Source organism: Rhipicephalus sanguineus, chromosome 7, assembly GCF_013339695.2.
Source record: "Rhipicephalus sanguineus isolate Rsan-2018 chromosome 7, BIME_Rsan_1.4, whole genome shotgun sequence".
NCBI classification, from domain to species: domain Eukaryota; kingdom Metazoa; phylum Arthropoda; class Arachnida; order Ixodida; family Ixodidae; genus Rhipicephalus; species Rhipicephalus sanguineus.
The window spans coordinates 95,415,657-95,435,872 of record NC_051182.1 but is presented as its reverse complement, the minus strand read 5'-3'; the positions used below and the strand labels follow the sequence as shown (position 1 = coordinate 95,435,872).

The 20,216-nt window shown below is 48.8% G+C and overlaps 1 protein-coding gene across 4 annotated transcripts in view; it reads left to right on the top strand.

Annotated features, from left to right (window-relative positions):
* Positions 1–16,846, top strand: part of LOC119398854 (uncharacterized) — a 160,694-nt gene extending 143,848 nt beyond the window's left edge. For all 4 annotated transcript variants that reach the window (XM_049417787.1, XM_049417790.1, XM_049417789.1 and 1 more), the window contains one exon: positions 16,600–16,846. In XM_049417787.1, coding sequence (XP_049273744.1) covers positions 16,600–16,772 — 173 coding nt within the window. In that variant the 3' untranslated portion in view covers positions 16,773–16,846. The remainder of the gene's footprint in view (positions 1–16,599) is intronic.
* The last annotated feature ends 3,370 nt before the right edge of the window (positions 16,847–20,216 follow it).

Genomic DNA, 20,216 nt, shown 5'->3' with positions numbered 1-20,216 from the left:
AAGCTATCACAGCATATTTGCATTCATAATGAATTTTCTTTCTCCTTGAAATGAAATGTCATGTTAAAAGAAAATTTTAGTCGTGCATGAAGTGCTGAATGCATTTCCTGACACAAATGGCAGGACGCTATTGGGATGCCATGGTAGCTGCCTGATTACGTTGCCAGCAGGATGTGCATCGCATGACTTGAGCGCATGGTAAACTTGAGTGATAGGACATGGCTTAACACGCATGTCGTCTGGTACATAACATGAGTGGCAAAATACGACCATGCATATGGCGTGAAGCCATCGTGGTCTTTTATTTACATATTTACTCGAATCTAAGCCCATGTTCTTTTTTTTGAAAAAAAACAATGTGCGAAAGTGGGGGGGGGGGGGTCGGCTTAGATTCGAGTACAATGAAGAGGTCTTTTTTCTTTTCTGGCCTTGCAAATTTCGGCGGTCGGCTTAGAATTGGGGCTGGCCTAGATTCGAGTAAATACGGTAACATGGTATATACCAGAATGCCCAGATTTGCAGATAAACATGCGGTAATAAATGGCATGTGAAGACATGAATCGCATAACATATCATGAGCGCGATGTTTTATGTGCCATGACTTAGGTGGTCTAAACTACAAAGTGTCATTGTAGCCATTTCTGTAGCAAGGACTTCGCAATATCCATATATGGCATAATGTAATTGACTTAACGTGACATACATGTCCTGATTTGTACCATACGAACTTACAAAGAACTAATGCTGGTTGGCACGCTCTAGGCTAAAGTAGGGTAAGTATACCACAATGTGCATGAATTGAGGACGGACATGCTCTAATCAATGACACGTCATGACTGGGATGGTAATATATCGGAAGAGCGACATGCAGTGCATGTACTGTATGCTATAAATGTTGAGAATTCAGTACAGTCATTTCTTTAGAGGGGACATCTCATTACCCATGGCATTATATTAATGACATGGCGTACAGGTGCCTACAAAATAATTTGGAGCGCTGGCCGCTCATCGGCAGAGCGCGCTGGGGAAAAAGTAGTGCCAGTGTCTGCGCATGCGCGATATGCCTAGCAAGCTCGCCTCGTTCCCCAGTGCATCTAAATAGGTGACGCCTTGCTCAAAAAGAATAGTGTTAGGTATCTTTTAGCGTTTCACAAAGAGGCTGTGCGCATGCGGTCTCTAAAACGCTTTGTGCGTGCGTGTGCGAGCGGTGGAGCATATGCGTGCGTGCACGCGCGTTAATCGCTATCAGCGCCTTTGAAAGCGAAACTGGTTGATTAGGAGCGGAATGTGACCGTCCGATATCACCCGGCGCTCATAACATTTGCAGTAGCAAAAATCAGAAAGCGGCCTACTACACCTGTACAGTTCAATAAAGCATGTAACAGTTAATGAAGCACCAAGTAACTGAGAGTAATTAAAGGTTTCCTAGACTACGTTAATGAAATAAGAGTAATTAACAACACCAAAACACAGATATCAGACTACACCTTCATCAAAGCCTGCTAAAGCGTATTACTAATTCCGTTAACATAATTCCCTATAATTAAAATAACTAAGTGTTGCGAACAGTAACAGATATCGATATTGTCACGGCATCCTTACGTGGGCGCAGGCAGCAGTCAGCTTGTCCAAGATGAAACTCTTTATTTGACCGTACTTGTGGCCGGGAAGCGGAAAGTCAACTACAAGCAATACACAATGTGTACTGACAGCGGCGAACAGAGTGTCGGCCGTCAATAAACTGCTCTGCGATAAGGCGCATAGGCATTCATACATGCGACATCGAACATTCCAGACTTATGGCTGACACCGCGTTAGTTCCAGAATAGATTCAGCTGTTCGCGTTTCCACGCTCAATCTTATCAGATGATTCTAAAATAATGCGGAACGTTCCCAGACATTCCGCCGCGGCTTGAGCAACACAGTTGCAACAACTGTAAGGGGGCGGTAACACAAAACATAGAAAGAAAGGAGTGCATGTGGCATTGCCCCGCTTTGAAAAGGCATCGTTCCGATGCTTAAACAGACGATGGAAGTGCATACAGAAATAAAGTGCAATAATAACGCCAAAAGTAGTCCTCAGGATCGCTACCGCGCAAAATAATTACACCATCTCCCACTAAAGGGAACCATGTGGGGATGCGAAGCAGCGCATGGGTCGACTTAAAGTTCCGTTCATCACGGGCACCATGCCCGATGTTAACACGTCCTTGCAAGTGGACCCCACCATGAATTCGCTGTAGTTGCTGTTGCTGTGACTCGTCCCGAACTCTTGTTGGAGCACGCCACGTGGGTTCATCGCGCGTCTGCAGCATCTCGTTCCCCGACGCTATCACGTGATTGCTGAGAGAGTGTAAAAGGGAGAGGCCACAGCGTCTTACCAAGCCCCTTAGACAGGCCCGAAAACGCTAGCGCGTGCCAGCACACATGGTTTTGCCTGCGTTACACCAAGCTAGGACAGCATACGGCAGCCCGGACCCCTAAAGTGCTCTGCCCGTATCATCATCAAGACGGTCGAAGAACAAGGGGAAGAAGACTTCTCCTTGGCACGAGCGCGCGCTCAATATGTAGGGATGAACACAGCCCCGAGCGAAAGCTGCTTCGCATCTAAAACGGCTTAAGGCGCACGACATGGACATATTCAGGTCTTGCGCGGCGCGGCTGAGAGTTCGTAATGCTGTCCGGGATAACTTCATAGTCTAGGGCACCGAGACATCGGAGCGCCTTGCATGGCCCGCAGTATCGTCGAAGAAGCTTCTCGCTAAGTCACCGTCGGCGTATCGCCGTCCAGACCCACACACGGTCACCGGGTTGGTATTCCATGTGGCTTCGTCGAAGATTATAGTGACGGCTGTCGACCCTCCGCTGGTTCTTGATGCGCAGGCGGGCGAGCTGTCGAGCTTCTTCGGCGCAGTGCAAATAAGCGGCGACGTCAAGATTGTCTGCGTCGGTGGCAGTCGGCAGCATTGCGTCGAGCGTCGTTGCTGGGCTCCTTTCGTATACCAACTTGTATGGCGTCATCTGCGTCTTTTCCTGTACGGCCGTGTTGTATGCGAAGGTCACGTACGGAAGGATGCAATCCCACGTCTTGTGCTCGACGTCGACGTACATACCTGGCCAGCATGTGGGTGATTGTCTTATTTAGACGCTCGGTGAGGCCATTGGTCTGTGGGTGGTAGGCGGTGGTCCGGCGGTGGCTTGTCTGGCTGTATTACAAGGTCGCCTGCGTTAGGTCAGCAGTAAAGGCCGTACCTCTGTCAGTAATGAGGACCTCTTGGGCGCAGTGGCACAGGACGATGTTCTCAATGAAGAACTTGGCTACTTCAGCAGCACTGCCGTTTGGCAAGGCCCTTGTCTCGGCATAGCGGGTGAGGTAGTCGGTAGCTACGACGATCCATTGAATTCGGGAATTGGACGACAGGAACGGCCCCAGTAAGTCCATCCCGATTGCCTAGAACGGCTGTCGAGGTGGCTCGATAGGCGGCAGAAGTCCGGCTGGCCTAGTCGGCGGTGTCTTACGTCGCTGACAGTCTCGGCAGGTCTTCACGTAGGGAGCGTCGTCGGCAGCAAGGCGCGGTCAGTAGTACTTTTCCTGTATTCTTTTGAGGGTACGGGAAACACCGAGGTGTCCAGCCGTCGAGTCATCGTGCAGAGCATGGAGGACCTCTGGTCGCGATTCCGACGGCACCACGAGAAGGCAGTCGTTTCGAAGCGGCGAGAAGTTCTTTGGGAAAACGCCGTTGCGCAAGAAAAACGTTGCCAGTCTCCGTGTGAATAACATCGGCACAATGGCGGCCCTGCCCTCGAGCTAATTCACAAGGCCCCGGAGTCCCTGGTCGGTTCGCTGTTGTTCGGCGAAGTCGTCGGCACTTACGCTTCCTAAGAAGCAGTCGTAATCCTGGTCGTGCTGCGGCGGTGGGTTAAAGGGGACACGAGACAGGCAGTCGGTGTTATTGTGTTTTCTTCCGGACTTGTAAACGACGGTAACGTCGAATTCTTGAAGCCTCAGACTCCACCGTGCGAGGCGACCTGAAGGGTCCTTCAAGTTAGCTAGCCAACACAAGGCGTGGTGGTCGCTCACGACATTGAAGGGCCTGCCATAGAGGTAGAGGCGAAACTTCTACGTAGCCGATATGATGGCAAGACACTCCTCTTCATATGTGGAATAGTTGGCTCCTGCCTTGGATAGCGACGTGCTAGCATAACTAATAAACCCTTCCAGTCAGTCAGTCCTTTGCACAAGGACGGCGACACGCTGCTTGCGTCGGTGTGTATTTCTGTATCGGCGTATTCGTCGAAATTGCGCAAGTATCGGAAGCGTTGAAATGCTTGAATTTGCGCCGTTTCCCACCTGAATTCGACGTCGGTCTTCGTGAGTTGCGTCAGTGGCTCGGCGATCCGTGAAAATTCCTTGACGAAACGTCTGTAATAGGCGCACAAGCCAAGAAATTGGCGTACGGCTTTCTTGTCGGTGGGCGGCGGGAAGGCAGAAATTGCAGTGCTTATCCGCAGGTCTGGGTGAACCCCGGACCTGCTAATGACATGACCCAAGAACAAGAGTTCGTCATACGCAAAGCACTCTTCTGCCTTTAGGGTGAGTCCCGAGGTCTTGATTGCTTGAAGTACCGCTTCGAGGCACCGAAGGTGTTCGTGGAGGTTTGAGGCAAACACAACGTCATCCAAGTACACAAGGCACGTCTGCAACTTCCATCCAGCCAGCAAGGTGTCCATCACGCACTAGAACGTCGCAGGTGACGAGCAAAGACCAAAGGGCATGACCTTGAACTCGAACAGGCCGTCTGATGTTATAGGGACAGTCTTCTCTGGGTCTCCCTCTTCGACTTCGATTTGCCAGTAGCCGGTCCTGCGGTCCATCGACGAAAATACCTCGCGTTGCAGAGTTGATCCAAGGTGTCGTCAATCCGTGGGAGAGGATAGACGTTCTTTTTTGTGATTTTCATCAGGCGGCGATAATTGACGCAGAAGCGTAGAGTTCCGTCCTTCACAAACACCACGGGTGACGCGCACGCACTCTTGAAAGACTACATGATGTCGCGTAGCATTTCGTCGACTTGTTTCTTTATGGCTTCGCGTTCTCATGTTTTCCAGGCGTTCTTTCCTGGTGGCGTGTGCTGTGGTAATGCTTTTTCTGTGGATAGTGTTATCGGCTCGGATCTCAGGTTGATGACTGCACCATGTAAGCTTAAGAAATCCATACCAAGGATGACATCTCTGGAGCAAAGCTCTAGCACTACGAAGCTCGTGGGATAAATCCGGTTGTTAATGGTGACTCTCGCTGTGCAGATTCCCGCTGGCATAATTAGGTGTCCTCCAGCGGTCAGAATCTCGGGGCCTTCCCGGGCGGTCTTGACTTTCTTCAACTTCGTGGCCAATGGTTTGATGACAGAATAGTAGGCTCCGGTGTCGACGAGAGCTGTGACGTTGTGGCCGTCAATAAGACCGTCGAGGTCGCTAGTTTTTCGTCTTGCGTTGCGGTTAGGTCGTGGCGCCGGATCACGGCTACGTCGGTTTGTTCCGCTGCTTCCGCGTGGCGTTGTCAGGTCTTTTTCGGGCCACGAAGTTTCGACGTCAGGGCCTCGTTCCGCTTGCGGCGTATCGTGTCACGGCGTCGACACGATACGCCGATGTAGCGGGCTGGCGACGGCGATCGGGAAGGTTGTCGGGGTGTCCACTGTGCTTCTGCGAGGTAGTCAGCGATGTGGTGATGTCGTTGACCCCGCTGTGGGCACGGCGCGTTGACGGCGAAACCGCGTAGCCCCATCTGTCAGTACTGGCAGCCGCGGTAGGTGTGGCCGGCTTCGCTGCAGTGGTAACAGAGTGGGCGTTTGCATGGGGCGCGCCAAACGTCGGTTTTCCTCGGCGTGCATTGCTGGCTGGCCGGAGGGCGGTATGACGTCGGTGGTGGCGGCGGTGGTGTCTGGCGGCGGAATTGCGTTGGTGCGGCGTCTTGACGTGGGCTGGGAGGGGGAGCGATACGGCGGGCCGCGGCTGCGTAGCTCATCTACTTGTGGCTCAGGCAGCGCTGGTTCGGATGCTCCCAGAAATTGCTGGATTTCTTGGCGTATACGACGTGGGCGATCAGGTCCATTTGAGCCTGGGAGGAGGGCAACAATTTACGCAGCTCCTCCCGCACGATGGCTCTTATAGTGTCGCGCAGATCATCGGATTGCAGCGCCTGAACCTCCCCGTAGGTAGTCGTAGGAATGCGGCGGTTGTACTGCTTCGCACACATTTCCAGCGTCTTCTCTATTGCTGTTGCTTCCGTCAGGAATTCCTGGACGGTCTTGGGTGGGTTACGGATCAGCCAAGCGAAGAGTTCTTGCTTGACTCCTAGCATGGGAAAGCGGACTTTCTCCTCCTCGAGCATGTCGGGGTCAGCGTGGCGGATCAGTCGGTTCATTTCTTCCGTGAAGATGGCCACGTTTTCGTTGGGGTGTTGCACCCGTGTCTCCAAGAAAAGAATTTGGAACGTTCCCAGACATTCTGGCGCGGCTTCGGCAATGCAGCAGCAACAATTGTAAAGGGGTGGTAACACAAAACATAGAAAGAAAGGAGCGCGTGTGGCAATATCAAGACTCCGTGATAAGACTGGTCACGCCCAATAAGACTAATTTAGAGTTCGAGTAGGTCCCTAATTATTCAGAGTTATTTGAAATTTCATAGTTGAGAGTTAATTAAGGTCGCACCACAAATATTGCTTATGCGTTCAGAGATTCCGCTGCATAGAGTGCCAGCACGATGCGTTGTCGCAGCGCTAAGAGGGAGAAATCGAATCTTTTTTAATAAAAAGTAACGCCTATCTAGATACACCAGGGAGCGAGGCTTGCTTGCTAGGGATTCCGCGCACGCGCAGGTCATGGCTGTATTTTTCCGCGGTTGTGCTCCGCTGACGAGCGGCCACCGGTCCGGCGCTCCGAATTATTTTTGGGCACCGATGACATGAGCCATATTTACTCGCATGAAACAAGCACTGTTTGGCCAAGTTCTGGCTAGGGTTGTGTATGGTGCCAAGTGCTCGAGTTCTCACATTACGTCACCGTTTAGCCAATGTAATCGATAAATAATGTGCGTTGCATAACGTTGATTCAATGATTGCGGTGGACTCCCGAAATTTCGTTACCTTGTATTGTATACTATTTTCACTATTTCAAAACACGCAGTCGTCTAAGCCTTTTAAATCTTATTAAGGTTAATCCTTAAGTGCCTCATGAGACACTGGCCTTGAAAAACACGGCGTACGGTGAAAAAACAACCGCATGACCTCGAAAATGTAGACAAAAACTCGGAGGCCGCTTGTACTTCGCCTTCAAGAGTAGAAAGCCGCAGCGTAATCTGGCCCTGTTTGCATCGCCTTCTCAATCGCTAGCCTGGCTTCACTTCTCGCTGGACACTTCAACCGCGCCGTAAGGAAAGGAGCGTTTGTGTGCGTAAAATTGGCCTATTTGAAGTGTAAGGTGCGACGACGACAACGGACAAAAGGGAGGGTCTAAAGGAGGCAGGCTACCCGCAGGCCATTCTGGTGTTTGTTGCGGAAAAGCTGCTGATGAACTCGCGAAACTGCCACATGAATGAAGGGCCACCTCAAGAGAGAGAGAGAAAAAGGTTAAGTGAAAGGCAGGGAGGTTAACCCGAAGTTTTTCTATTTGCTACCCTGCACTGGGGAAGGGGTAAGGGAGAATAGAAAGGTAAGGAAGGAAAAAAGAGTAACAAAAAATAAAGAAAAAACGCACACACACTCAAGCATGGGAGCGTCGTAGTCGTTTAGCGAGGTCGGTTGAACGCAGAAACTTCAGCAGAGATTTCTTCGCTTTCTGGTTGGAAGCTAGAACGTTCCGGTACACCAAATTTGATTGTTCAGAAAGCGGCTGGTCATCGAGGCGTGCTAGCGTTCCTGACAGCTGTTGTCTTTGGGAGCTATGGGCACCGTGCATACATTAGGAGCCGCCACAGTCGCGCGCTGTTTCCAGCGCCAAAGCGGCCACGGCAGCAGATTTGGCGGGATAAGGGAGCAGGCGACGCAGGCGGTGGCAAGCCACTGCGCCGTGCTTTGGTGCTTCGCTTGAGGCGATTTCTTTCCCGTTTGCTTCCAAAAGACATCAAATTGTTAGCAGCTGTCAGAGAACGTAGCGTTAGCGCGTGTGCTTCTTTTCGCCAGACCTCGTGTATCCTCAGGCGAACGTGGCAACATAAAATACGTGAACTGGGGGAAGACAGCGGAGGTGACGAGCCCGTTGTGCGAAACTGCGCACGTGTAACGCGGGCCGCCTCGCTCACTAAACAATCACAGCTTATCAACCTCGGGCTAACGCGGCAGCGAACTGCAGAGGTAGCTTGAAACTGACGATACCAGCACTTGCACCGTCACGGCCACTGAATGAAACAAAAACGCTTTCCATCGAACGGCCGTGGCACTGTATTCGCTGCGTCGACTTAGTGCAGCCCAGTTCGTCGTCGCGGCTCGTGTTTTGCTGCCATGGCACTGCAAAGCGTGCCATGCTGGGTGCGCCTCTTCGTTTGACTTGGCATTTCCTACAAAGTGCATAATCTGTTGTACGGCCCAGGTGTCCAATTAGACCAATCTTTGCTGTAGTGCAATGTAGCATCCATAAATTCTCACTCGCAAAGAAAAAAAATACCCCATCTATTCACAAAACTCACTTTTGTCATCGAACGAGTGCGATACACCGTTCACGGCGATTCCGTTCATATTCTATAAATGGAAACCGGTAAAAACGCGTGCCCGGAGAATTCATGTAGGTGTTATTGCACCCAACAACGCGGCAGTTATTCCTGTAGTTCGGCACTCCTACGAACAGCGCAACCGACACAAAACGAACTGCCCGCGAAAATACCTCGCGCCGTCACAGCGGGAGCGTGGAACGAGCAGGGGTGCAATCGCGGAGTGATGTTTTATGCTATATTATTCTTATCGTCCACCACCTGCGGCTGACTAATGGCGTTGATAACGCGGACGGACCGTCGCTCTGGTCACTGGCCAAGCCCGAAAAGCATGAAAAGTACGAAAAGTATAGTTATCGTAAAAGGCATCGGTCTGCAAATTCACCCCATTGCGAGCGCGTGAGAACATCCCGCCAAATCTGCGCTTCTTGCCGCTAGGGACGCCTCCGCTCGGGCAGCGGAGTTACGTCTGTACGGGGCCTATAGTGAGGACGTAAAGACAGCCGTGATTCCCTATGGACAGTGCTGGGCAGTATCGAAGATACATGTATCTTAGATACTATCTTAGATACTCTATGGGTATCGTGTATCTGTATCGCGATACGTCTCGAAAGACGAGTATCTGTATTTGTATTTACGATACATTCGATAATGTATCGTGCATCTTAAGATACAAGATGCTTCTATCGCAACCCAACCGTGCGAAACAATAATCGCTGGCCAAGCTCCGCTTCTCAAGCTGGTACTGGTGCCACTAAGCCATCTCAATAAGTCTGAGGGCCGTGACGTTATTTTATTTTTAACGCCCGAGTCATCCAGTGAGGGTAGAAGATCAGGAAGACAAGCACGTGGAAGTCATTTACGCAGCCCACGTACCTGCCTTTTGTTTTCTCAATTTCTTTCCTTTTTAGTTGCGGCAATGCCGCGACAGTTGCTCTTAGCCACTGTCCTGCGTCGCTTGCTCCACTGCGTGCGGCGCCTATCGCGCAAAATCTGATCTTGTTGCAGTATCGTTATTGAAGATTCTCTAGCGTCTTGCTCCGTAACGGAAATGTGATGCGTGCAAGAATGCGGTTGCTTTGCGTCGCATGGATTTTACATATCAGCGATTTGAAGGATCTCGTGGATGTAAGTTTCACTTGCATGCAATGAATTAACTTATATGCAAATAAGATTCTAACAACTTTAGCACCACTGGTACTGATGCTAGATCTAAAAGAGCAAGCGTTTACCTAACAGAAAATATCTTGGCGCCCCGTATTTTTCGCTTCCATCTACATTTATTCAAACAATTTATGAATTCATAATTTGATTATTAGCACAAGTGCTTTCTTAGCTGTCATTTTGCATCACATACATTACCTAGGTCTCTGCACTGTTTTTCCGTTCTGGTCACTGCAGTATGTCTATTGTAACGCGCTCCCAAAATAAGATTACTGCTTTATTCTTCAAACTGTCTGCTTTATTTCTACTACTGTTTACACATTTACACCTTGCCAAGGCGAGTCTGAAAACAAATATATTGTTATGTGGGCTCGCCTCGAGTATACAGTACAATATTCTGCTTACCGCTTAAGAAAATAGCGAAATTGAGTTTGCATTATAATAATGGAAATCATTAAGAGCCATCTTAAATATGTTAGAGAGGGGATTCGAGAAACGTTGTTTTACTGAATGCTCCGTTTTACTCTCGAGCGTCCCAACGAGCCGTTTCGGGCAATTTTCCATAGGCACGGAATTTCGTATTGTCTCCACAGGTAAGACTTCATGCTCATAGCTATTAAGGGCGCCGTCTGTATCGTGTTTCTGTACTCATTCAACGTGAATGTTTGATTACACAACCACCTCTCTATTTTATTTATATTTGTTTTCCTGTTTTAGGCCTCCTTAAATATTTTTCTTATTACTAATCGCCGCGTTATTGGAGCTATAAGCGGCACTAGCGCGAATAGCGGCGGTGTCCTGCGACGCTTTGTGCAACTATACAATACGTCCGAGACATTTCTGTGTTGCACATGTTCTCTCGTTGAAGAAAAATTGCTAAAATATTGCACGTTAGTGAGTATATCAACAAAGAATCCCTTACGCCATCAGCTAAAGGAACATGGAACTTCATTGCAGTTTTACGTCATCTACGTATACACCAGGGGTCTGAAACTCAGCTTATAGCCGGCGGGCCGCAGTCGCGAAATTTAGCTCAAAGTGCCGGGCAGTGACGATGGTGGGATCGGAGAGAGTTTGAACAAAATGACGTTGCCATTTGAAAGGAAGCCTTTCCCAGATCTCATATATAGGTCATTTCTGAAGGGAATTTGGAGTCAGGATTCGAGAAACATCGATACCGATGTACACAACGAGTGAAATCTGGACGCGGATTGAAATATAGAGTTCTTGTTCCACGGTTATGTTTCAGCACATGGTGACCACATGTTCCTCACGAAATAAATGCTTGAGACCAGTCATGTCTGTGTAGCTCACGAACATACTTATAACAAATGGGACGGAGACGGTCATTTGTGCCGGCCGGGCCGCTAGCGAACGGTCTCAAACCCCGTATACACCATGTGTTCCCCCCCTCCCTCAACAAAAAAGAAGTCGCTACCTGCGTTGTTGCTGCTATACACCTGTCCGGATATACGGTATTGTGCAAACTGTCTTTTACGGACAAGGTAAAAGTCCACACCGGTATTTGCGCCGTCGTGAGTTCTTATTGACATTATTGTGATTATATGGCAACCCGCTAAATGGTCGGCAAGCTGAGCAGCGACTCCCATAAACTGCAAAAATGACAAGCAAGAACTACTGTCAGCGAGGTCTACAAAGAGTTGTCCTGTTAAGAAGCTAAAAGAATCCCCAATAAGTTGTTTTGCAAGCAAACTAATGTACTTTGAGTAAGAAGGGCAACACTTTTGAGATACTAATAGACATTTCATTCAAGTGAAACAAAATAGGCCACAGTTAATAAATTTTCAAGCAGACATTTTCGTGTATAGGCGTTTGCTGCTACATTATATGGATCTATAATAACAAATTTGAGAATGTATCGAAGTATCTTAAGATACGATTGCCAAGTATCGTATCGGATACAATTATTGCAGCAGTATCTTGTATCTGTATCTCCAATACTTCCTGCCTGAGTATCTTGTATCGTATCGCGATACAATTTCAAATTATCTTTGCCCAGCCCTGCCTATGGGCATAGCGTGTCCCAAAATTCGAAAAAAATCGCTAAACGTGCTGATGTAAAGGTGGTCTTCTCTGCACCGTTAACGCTTTCCAGGATCTGCAGGATGACCAACTCGTGTCTCCGAAGAGCTCAGGCCTTCATCGTGAATCACAAAAACAAGTACGTCAGCTGTCAGACAGGTGTGGTCTACGAGATCCCCTTGTCGTGTGGTAGGAAGTACGTAAGCCAAACCGATCCATGCGTGAACGAGACTGAGACAACGTAACAACAACGTCAGAAATGGCAGAGAAGGCCACCTCGCAATTCATTGCCGTGATTGTCAATGTCCTGACTTTCGCGCCTACTTTGTTTCGCGCCTGCTTTGATGGGTAAGATTAAACATTGAGGCCAAGAAAATCATCAAAGGCGACAAGTGTGTTAGCGTGGCTTCAATTTCGCTATCATCAAGTTTTGCTTGAATACGACTGGGCATTGATGACTTGTGACAGCCCGTGGTGTGTGTGTATATATATATACACACAATAAAAATTTTGTTCAAAACGCCGTTGATTGATGAAAAAATTGGGGGACGCTTAAGCTTCGCCTTTAAGAGCTGAACGCGATAGCGATATTCTGTTCCTACTGCGCAGTTCGAACACTACGAGGGTTTAACAGAATGCGCCCACTAAGGCGTGTGCCTTATGTAATGGGTAGCATGCTTTAAACCAGGAGCAATTATGCGCGAGAAACTTCTTCGAAGTTGCGATGCACCCACTACGTGGTCTTAAGGGAATACGCGCACTAATGTGTGCGCCTTTTGTAATGGGTGGCTGTCTTTAAACCACGAAGTCGTTATGATATTGGCATGGTGTGACGCCCTATGGCAATGTACACTTGTACCACGCAATATTACTGCGATATTATATCGTACTGTGACACCTGTATACAGGACGCGTATTTTTGGGAAGCATGAAAGTTACTTTCTGCTTGAACACCTGCTTGCCACGCAGACGGCCTGGGTTCGATTCTCATTCGGACCCAACATTTTTATTATTTATTTTATTTGCAGCTTTTTCGATTTTTCGGTCACGGACATGATGATGATTTTTCGCTCACAACCAACGGCCCCGACGCCGACAGCGCAATTTCTGCGATACGAGCTCTTTAACGCTATCGCGTTAATAAACCAACGAAAGACGCCAGATGTTTTGTAAAAGCAGAACGAAAGAACGCCAGATGTTTCTAAAGCAAAACGAAAAGACGCCAGCTGCTTAACGAAAGACGCCAGATTTTAGATGCGAAGTATCTTAAGGCGGAGCTCAATCCGGTGGTGGTGGTGGTGGTGGTGGTGGTGGTGGTGTGCGGCGTGACCACCCTTACTGCGCATGCGCATACCCTCTCCACACATTTCCTCTCCACTCACCCTCTCCCCTTCCCCTCTCCACTTTCCCTCTCCACCTCCCCTCTCCACTTTCCCTCTCCACTTCCCCTCTCCACTTTCCCTCCCCCCTCCCCCTTTCCACTCTTCCTCTGAAACGCGGGCTAGACATGCCGAAATTCTCTCCTGCGCAACGCCGCGATGAGCTCGAGCGCATGCGCGTCCCCTCCCTTCTCTCTCCTCTTCTACGCTGCCCCCTCTCGCCCGCCTGTCGACCGCGTTCCCCGCTCGCCCTGTGAGAATTAACGGCCAGGCTAGATGGAAGATACGACGCGCGTAGCGTCCCTCTTCGCGTTCCACGACGCGAGGTCGGTAGCATGCCCAACGAACGCCAACGGAACGCGATCGTACAAGTGCTCCGGCTTCGCATCGCCTCATGGTCCCCTTTATTTCTAAAGCAATGGTTTTCTAAACAATGAAAATTCACAGCGTACATGTAAAATTAAAGTGAGCTGCAAGTCGTCATAACTCGTCGAACCTTTAGTATAAACGCGCCCGATCTCACGTCGGTGATGATATACTGGGCAGAATTCACGGAAGATTCACGGTTTACCGATGAACCTCCGCAGCTTCGCCCACCCACCATTATTTGCTATCCGTGTCTGATCTTCCGTTAATTGTTCCTCTGAACGTCACTCGTGCACTTGCGCGGGTCGACCAAACCCTGCAGCGAAGTGTGGACGAATTGCCTTGTCAACGGCCTATTCGCTAGGCATGACCTCCGAGATTTCGCGGCGTACGTGTCGCTCTCCAGTCTCATTTTCGATGGAGGCGGAAATGCTTGAGGGCCGTGTGCTTAGATGACCAGATGGGCAAAATTTCCGGAGCCCTCCACTATGGCATCTCTCATAATCATATCGTGGTTTTGAGACGTGCATTATAATCATTTGCCATTCATTATAATCATTTGCTTGCAGACAGGTAGCGAATGCACGGCTCACTTCTGATTGGTCCTCATTTTGCCGCATGCCGCGAAAAATGGGTCTCGCACTCATTTCCGCGTTTGCCATGCGTTGCTGGCGCCTTTCGAGATTCCTGCCGCTCGCGACACCATCGCTCGCCGCGCGCGACGTGTCGCGCGTCTCTTTGCCGCAAGTGAGAACGTACCTTCAGCCGATTTCCTTGTCGCGCGCGCGTGTATTTAGCCGGAGCTGCTCCGCGCCTGCTCTTCCCTTAATCACTCCTCCTGAACATCGGTCACCCTGCAGCGAAGTGCGGACAAGCTGCATTGTCAACGGCCTAATGCCATGGCATGGCTTTCGAGAGTTTACGGCGTGTGTGTCAGTTTAGTCTCGGAGGCCACGCATTATAATACTTTGCGTGCAGATAGGTGGCGTCGCAAATGCGGAAATTGGTTCTCATTTTGCGGCTTGCCGCGAAAAAATGGGTCTAGCACGCACTCGCGCGTTTGCCGCGCGTTGCTGCCGTTTTTAACACGAAAGTGTTTTATGCCGGGGTCCACCAAGACTTCAGTGACGTATTTCCGTCACGGAAATGACGTCGAAAAAACATACACAATCAGATGGCAAAGAAAAAACGTACCGTCAACGGGCATCGAACCCACGACCGCTCGGTCCGCAACAACAGATGCCGGGCACGATATCCACTGCGCCACGGTCACAGACTTTGGAGTCTTTACGAACGCGCCTTTTATATCTACCACTCTCCCGGTCGGCTGGGTGGTGTTGACCTCTGGGAGTGGTAAAGTAAAGTAATTCGTCATTGCTGTGGCCTCCGCGACTAGCACCTGCAACGCGTTTACGCGTCCGTCCCATTCGGCGCGTTTTCAATAGAAGTTGAATTTTGTCAATGCCTTAACACACTGCGAGGTGGCGACCTTTGCCCAAGCGTCGTAAAAGCGTCGGCCTCGCTCAGCATCACGCTAATACAAACCAAAAATAGATCTGCGTCGCGCGCCTGCCTCATCTGACTGTAACACCGCGTTCCTTGCTCACGCGCTCGCCCCGAGAAAAATCGCGGCCGGGCTACCGGGGCGGCACGACGCGCTTTGCGTTTCGCTCTAGTCCGGCCGTGGTGTTCAATCACATTTTACCATGCCGCGGGATGGCGACCAAGTTCTGCGTCCAATATACGACGCTCTTCTGGCTATCACACCTCGTTCTCTGATTACGCTTTCAACGTTAACTACTACAGCTACTACAAGGGTTTGTTTAATCATTTAACATGGACGTTGTCGTCGGGATGGAGATGTACCACCAATCATCAAAGTGGGTGCATACACGTTTAACGGCGCCATTAGCTGCCAGACATCAATATACATTGTGCAAACTCTCTTAGATCAATGCACAGTAAGCATTCAGTTGTTTCTGTAAGGGCACGCTTTACTTTCGTGTTATTCCGATTCCTATGACGGAGGGATCAACCGTGTTTTTGTGACTCCTGCCGCTCGAGACAGCATCACTTCCTGCGCGCGGCGTGTCGCGCACATTTTTGCCGCTAGTGAGTACGTACCTTAACGCATAGCTCAGCCGCGCGAGCGTCGCGCGCGAACTTGAGCTTGGGTTCCCTATAGATTAATTAAAAGGATATGACACTGCAGATGCTCGAAAAACTTTTCGTGCTGCTCGGGCATGAGCAAACGCAACAGGCCACGTTGCACGGTTGTTTCAAGCGTAAGCATTGAAATAAAACTCTGTACCACTCATGGATAACTAGCCCAGTTATCCGTTCTGTACCACTAAATGTTTTTTATGTCGTTTTTCCAGTTTCTAGGCTCTTGCGTTTTCCGGCTCTTACGTTTACTTCTGATAATCTCTTAAAAAACGCATCAGGAGGGTTCTACTCTACTTGCTTTTGCGAGTTGACGAAGTACACGCTACGCGTCCCTAAGGCAACCCGCGCACCTACGCACGTTGTTGATGCTGTTGCTCATGCTGATGATTAATTATGCATGAGCGCTTTCGAATGGGTGGGCCTTTAACTCAGCCACTCATTGTGTAATTCACATGTGTTGACGCCTGGTGCAATTCTACGTGATTCTACGCTTTTGTCATGTAATGTTATACTCGATTATACTCGATTTATACTCGATTTAATGTTTTCGCAAATATTAAGAAAACGCGACATAGCGCAGTGTTCTGGCATCTTTATTTGCAACATTTTTTTTTCATTAGCATTTTTGCCTAGACCAAAAATGGTGCGAAAACAACACCTCTGGCTGCTTAGTTTTTGTCACGTGGAAAACGTTGTATGGATGCTGTGCAATAATTTCTATGCGTGACCTGTCGTTCCTTTATGAATTTATCGCACCACATGAACCATGATCTCCTTTCAGCCCGCTCAAAATGTCTCTACTGGATTCAAGAGGGGACCACGAGAGACGCCCACGAAGCATGCGAAGATGCCTTCTTCTATAACTGCAGCAGTCTGACGGGTAACATCTATTTGATGCAACAACATAGGACCGAGTGCAACTTCAGTAGCCACAAGCCAGGAAGTTCTCCTTAATTCTCCAAGTAACACAACGTTGCGAGCAACTGTATTTAGGATCACATTAAATAAAGACGTAACTTTTGTAGTAATCATTTCACAAAATGTGTATACCAGCCATATTATGGCAACAGGCGCTACGATATTGTGATCGCACTTGTAACGTTCCTGTAGTCGCATTCTTCATTAGGCCGTTGGCACTTAGCAGTTCTTCTTAATGTAGTTAAATTGTCATCCATTAGTATTGTCTCTACAAAAGTGCACGTTCCATACGACTGCTTCATTCAGTTAGCTCGATTGTAAATTGCGATCGCAATGGAAATATTTGTATATTAACATCATCGCGATATTTGCTCAGTAGAACGTTTTCTTTCGCCTAAATACACTATACACAAAAATGAACATGCCGCAGTATGATATCTTCGTAATGGGACATGTCAAGAAAATATGATTGGAAATAATGTCTTGAAGAAAGAGTGCTAAGAGAAAATATAGTTGCTCGTCAGAGCAACTGTTGATGTTTAGGACATGAGAGAGGGTACCCAGAAATAGTTGTCATCACACTCCGGCTCATCGCGTACTTGTATGACGAGGCTGCTCCACTAGGCCGTTGTCGGAAAACCTCTTTTCAGTTAGTATGCTAAGTCACCTTAAGGCGTCTTCGCATCCAAACCGACACGGATTTGTGTGGCTTCTCTGACATTTGGCTCCGCGTGTCGTGCACTTGTGGTATGCAGAAATGGCAAGAAGAAGAAGAAGACACTGTTTAATGAAGAAAGAGGAGAAGAGGTCGGCCTAGGAAGCTTGTCACTATCCTGGTACTCCTCACGGAGATAAGGAGTAAAGGGGGAGAAAGAGGACAGTGGTAAATTATGAGAACGAAGTGCCGCTATGAAGTTTTGTTTCTTACTCATTTGGAACGCAGCAGAAACGCTTGTTGTAACACAAAGAATTTACAAAGAACATGATCTAAGTAAAATGCAAGTGTCCAAATGGTTCCCTCGGTTTAGGGAGGAGCGACATTTCAAGATAAGCCCCATTCGGGCTGTCCTTCAAGTGGGCGAAACCAGGGTAGCATCGCCAAAATACTCGATTTCATCGGGAAAGACCGGTGCAGAAAAAGCAACCAAGTGAATAATTATCTGGATTATTCTGAAACTCCATGCGCAGCATATTGCGCAATGATTTGACAAGCACGATATGAAGGGAAGTAGAATACAAATGAAACATATTCGATTCGACCACGTTGGTTGTTTTGGGCACGATTGCCGACGCAGCGCTGGCTGAAGGGATCTGCTCAGTTTGATTCAAACAGATGAAGGTTCTGGCTCATTTGTTATTCGAAACTGCCTTTCTGCCTTCACGTTACAATGAGGAATTGTCCCATTTTGATTGCAGTCGTTTTTAAAAAGTAAAAAATATTCAAGCGCGCCTTACGCTCCCGTGAAATTCAGCCCAGTTTCAGTTTCTGGATTGGGCTCTTTTAGAAAAAAACAAACGCCTCATATATAAATATTATATTTATTATTTTTTTATTTGCATACATACAAGCACAAGGACACAGAGAAAAGAGGGAGAGAGCAAGCTGGCAACTGCCGCCAAGAGGGGCACAACGCCTGCCTGCTCTTTCGGGAGGAGGGAAGAGACAGAGGAAAGGAAGTTAGGAGGAGAAAAAGAGGAAAGGAGATAGGAAAGTGAAGAAAAAAATTGACGAAGACTTGGACAAAAAATTGGGGGACCCTTAAGCTTCGCCTTTAAGAGTTGAACGCGATAGCGAAATCCGGCCCCTAGTGCGCACTTCAACCACTAAGTGCATTCTTATTAATGTGTATTGTTACACTCACACACGCACGCACGCGCGCGAATTTTACAGGCTTTCGATCTAAAGCAAGAGTCGCATGGCCTCCAAGATATACGCCGCGCGCCGGCCCTCTCGGATGCCATGAAAAGTCGAGACATATTTCTCACAATGCCTCACAGATGGCAGCACATTATCTAGCGTTTGCTGCGTTGGCTTGATATGTTTTCCTCTAGATGGACATAGTTGTCCATTTTTAGAGCTGTTTGAAAGTTCGTGTGTGTATTTAGCGGCGATGGCTGCACTATCCCGGCGTTTTTCGACGTAGTTTGATGGCCTCGCGAATGCGCCTACCGTATGGGCTCGTTTTCGTCGTGACACCTGCCGAACAAAATGCGTTAAGGAGACTCCTACTACATGGCATTTATGTAGTGTTTTTGTCCGAAGTAGCTGCAAGCAACATCGTGGCTTTGTGGTAAGATGCCTGCTTGCCACGCGAACGGCGTGGGTTCGATCCTCATTGGGACCGAAGATTTTATCGTTTATTTTATTTGCTACTTTCTCGATTTTTCGCTCACGGATGATTTTTCGCTCACAACCAACGGTGCCGACGCCGACAGCGGAATTTCTGCGACACGAGCTCTCTAACGCTACCGCGTTAAAATAGGTAAACACACACACACACGAAAAAGAAATGCTTATAAACGGGTGGCCAGATCTGTTTGGTCCATGAAGGTCAGCAGAGCTCGATGGGCCTGGTCGCGTCGAGATACACAACCTCTCGGAGGCAAGCACTCCCAGAGTAGCCCCTCGCGCTGCGAGGATGGCATGTCACGTGCTGGACCTTGTCTCTGTGGGTAGGCTTGCTCGTGTCTTTTGCTGCATGTTGGTAGCCGAGGTCCTCGATTCCCCTAGCTGACATCCTGCGAGTGGTCCGTCGTGCTGGGTTTCTGCAGGTCCAGGAGTTCGAGGACGTGCCGAACTGTGTCCCGTTGAGTTTCGTACTCCTCGCTGGTGATCTTCTTGTCGATCTCTTTGGGTATCTGCCCGTTTTGGGTGTTGGGTGAGAGGCTCACATGCACGCAAGAGTCTCCACCACCCCATTCCCCTCTCCTTGTTTTGCCGGATCGTTCAATAAAGTTGTTCACTCACTCACTGAACCTCTCGGAAAGAGGTAATCGTCGCTGGTCGCGCATTTAAGTCCGAGGAATTTATATTCCTTAACCAGCAAAGCCCGCTGCGTAGCAAACGAGGGACTGTGTATTATAAGGTGCTCAAGTGTTTCACATGAGCCACAAGCTTCACACAACGAACTGTTCACATGTCCTTGACGGAATAAGCGTTCGCGCACCAATACTGAACCGACTCTTAGTTTATATAACAGTGCTCTGGAACGACGAGGCAAGCCACGACCACGAACACGTGGAGGAAACGATCCGTTCACGACACGCTGGTCTGGGTGCTGCTTTAGGAGGTGGCGGCGTATAAGCAGACGAGCGTTTTCCATCATAGATGAAATTTCCGGGCAGTCACAGTCATCATGATTACAAGATGAAGCGAGGCGATCAGCCTCTTCATTTCCAGCAATGCCCACGTGCGAAGGTATCCACTGGGCAGCTACGGACATCCCGCGTGAGAGAATCTTGTCGGCTGATTCTACGATA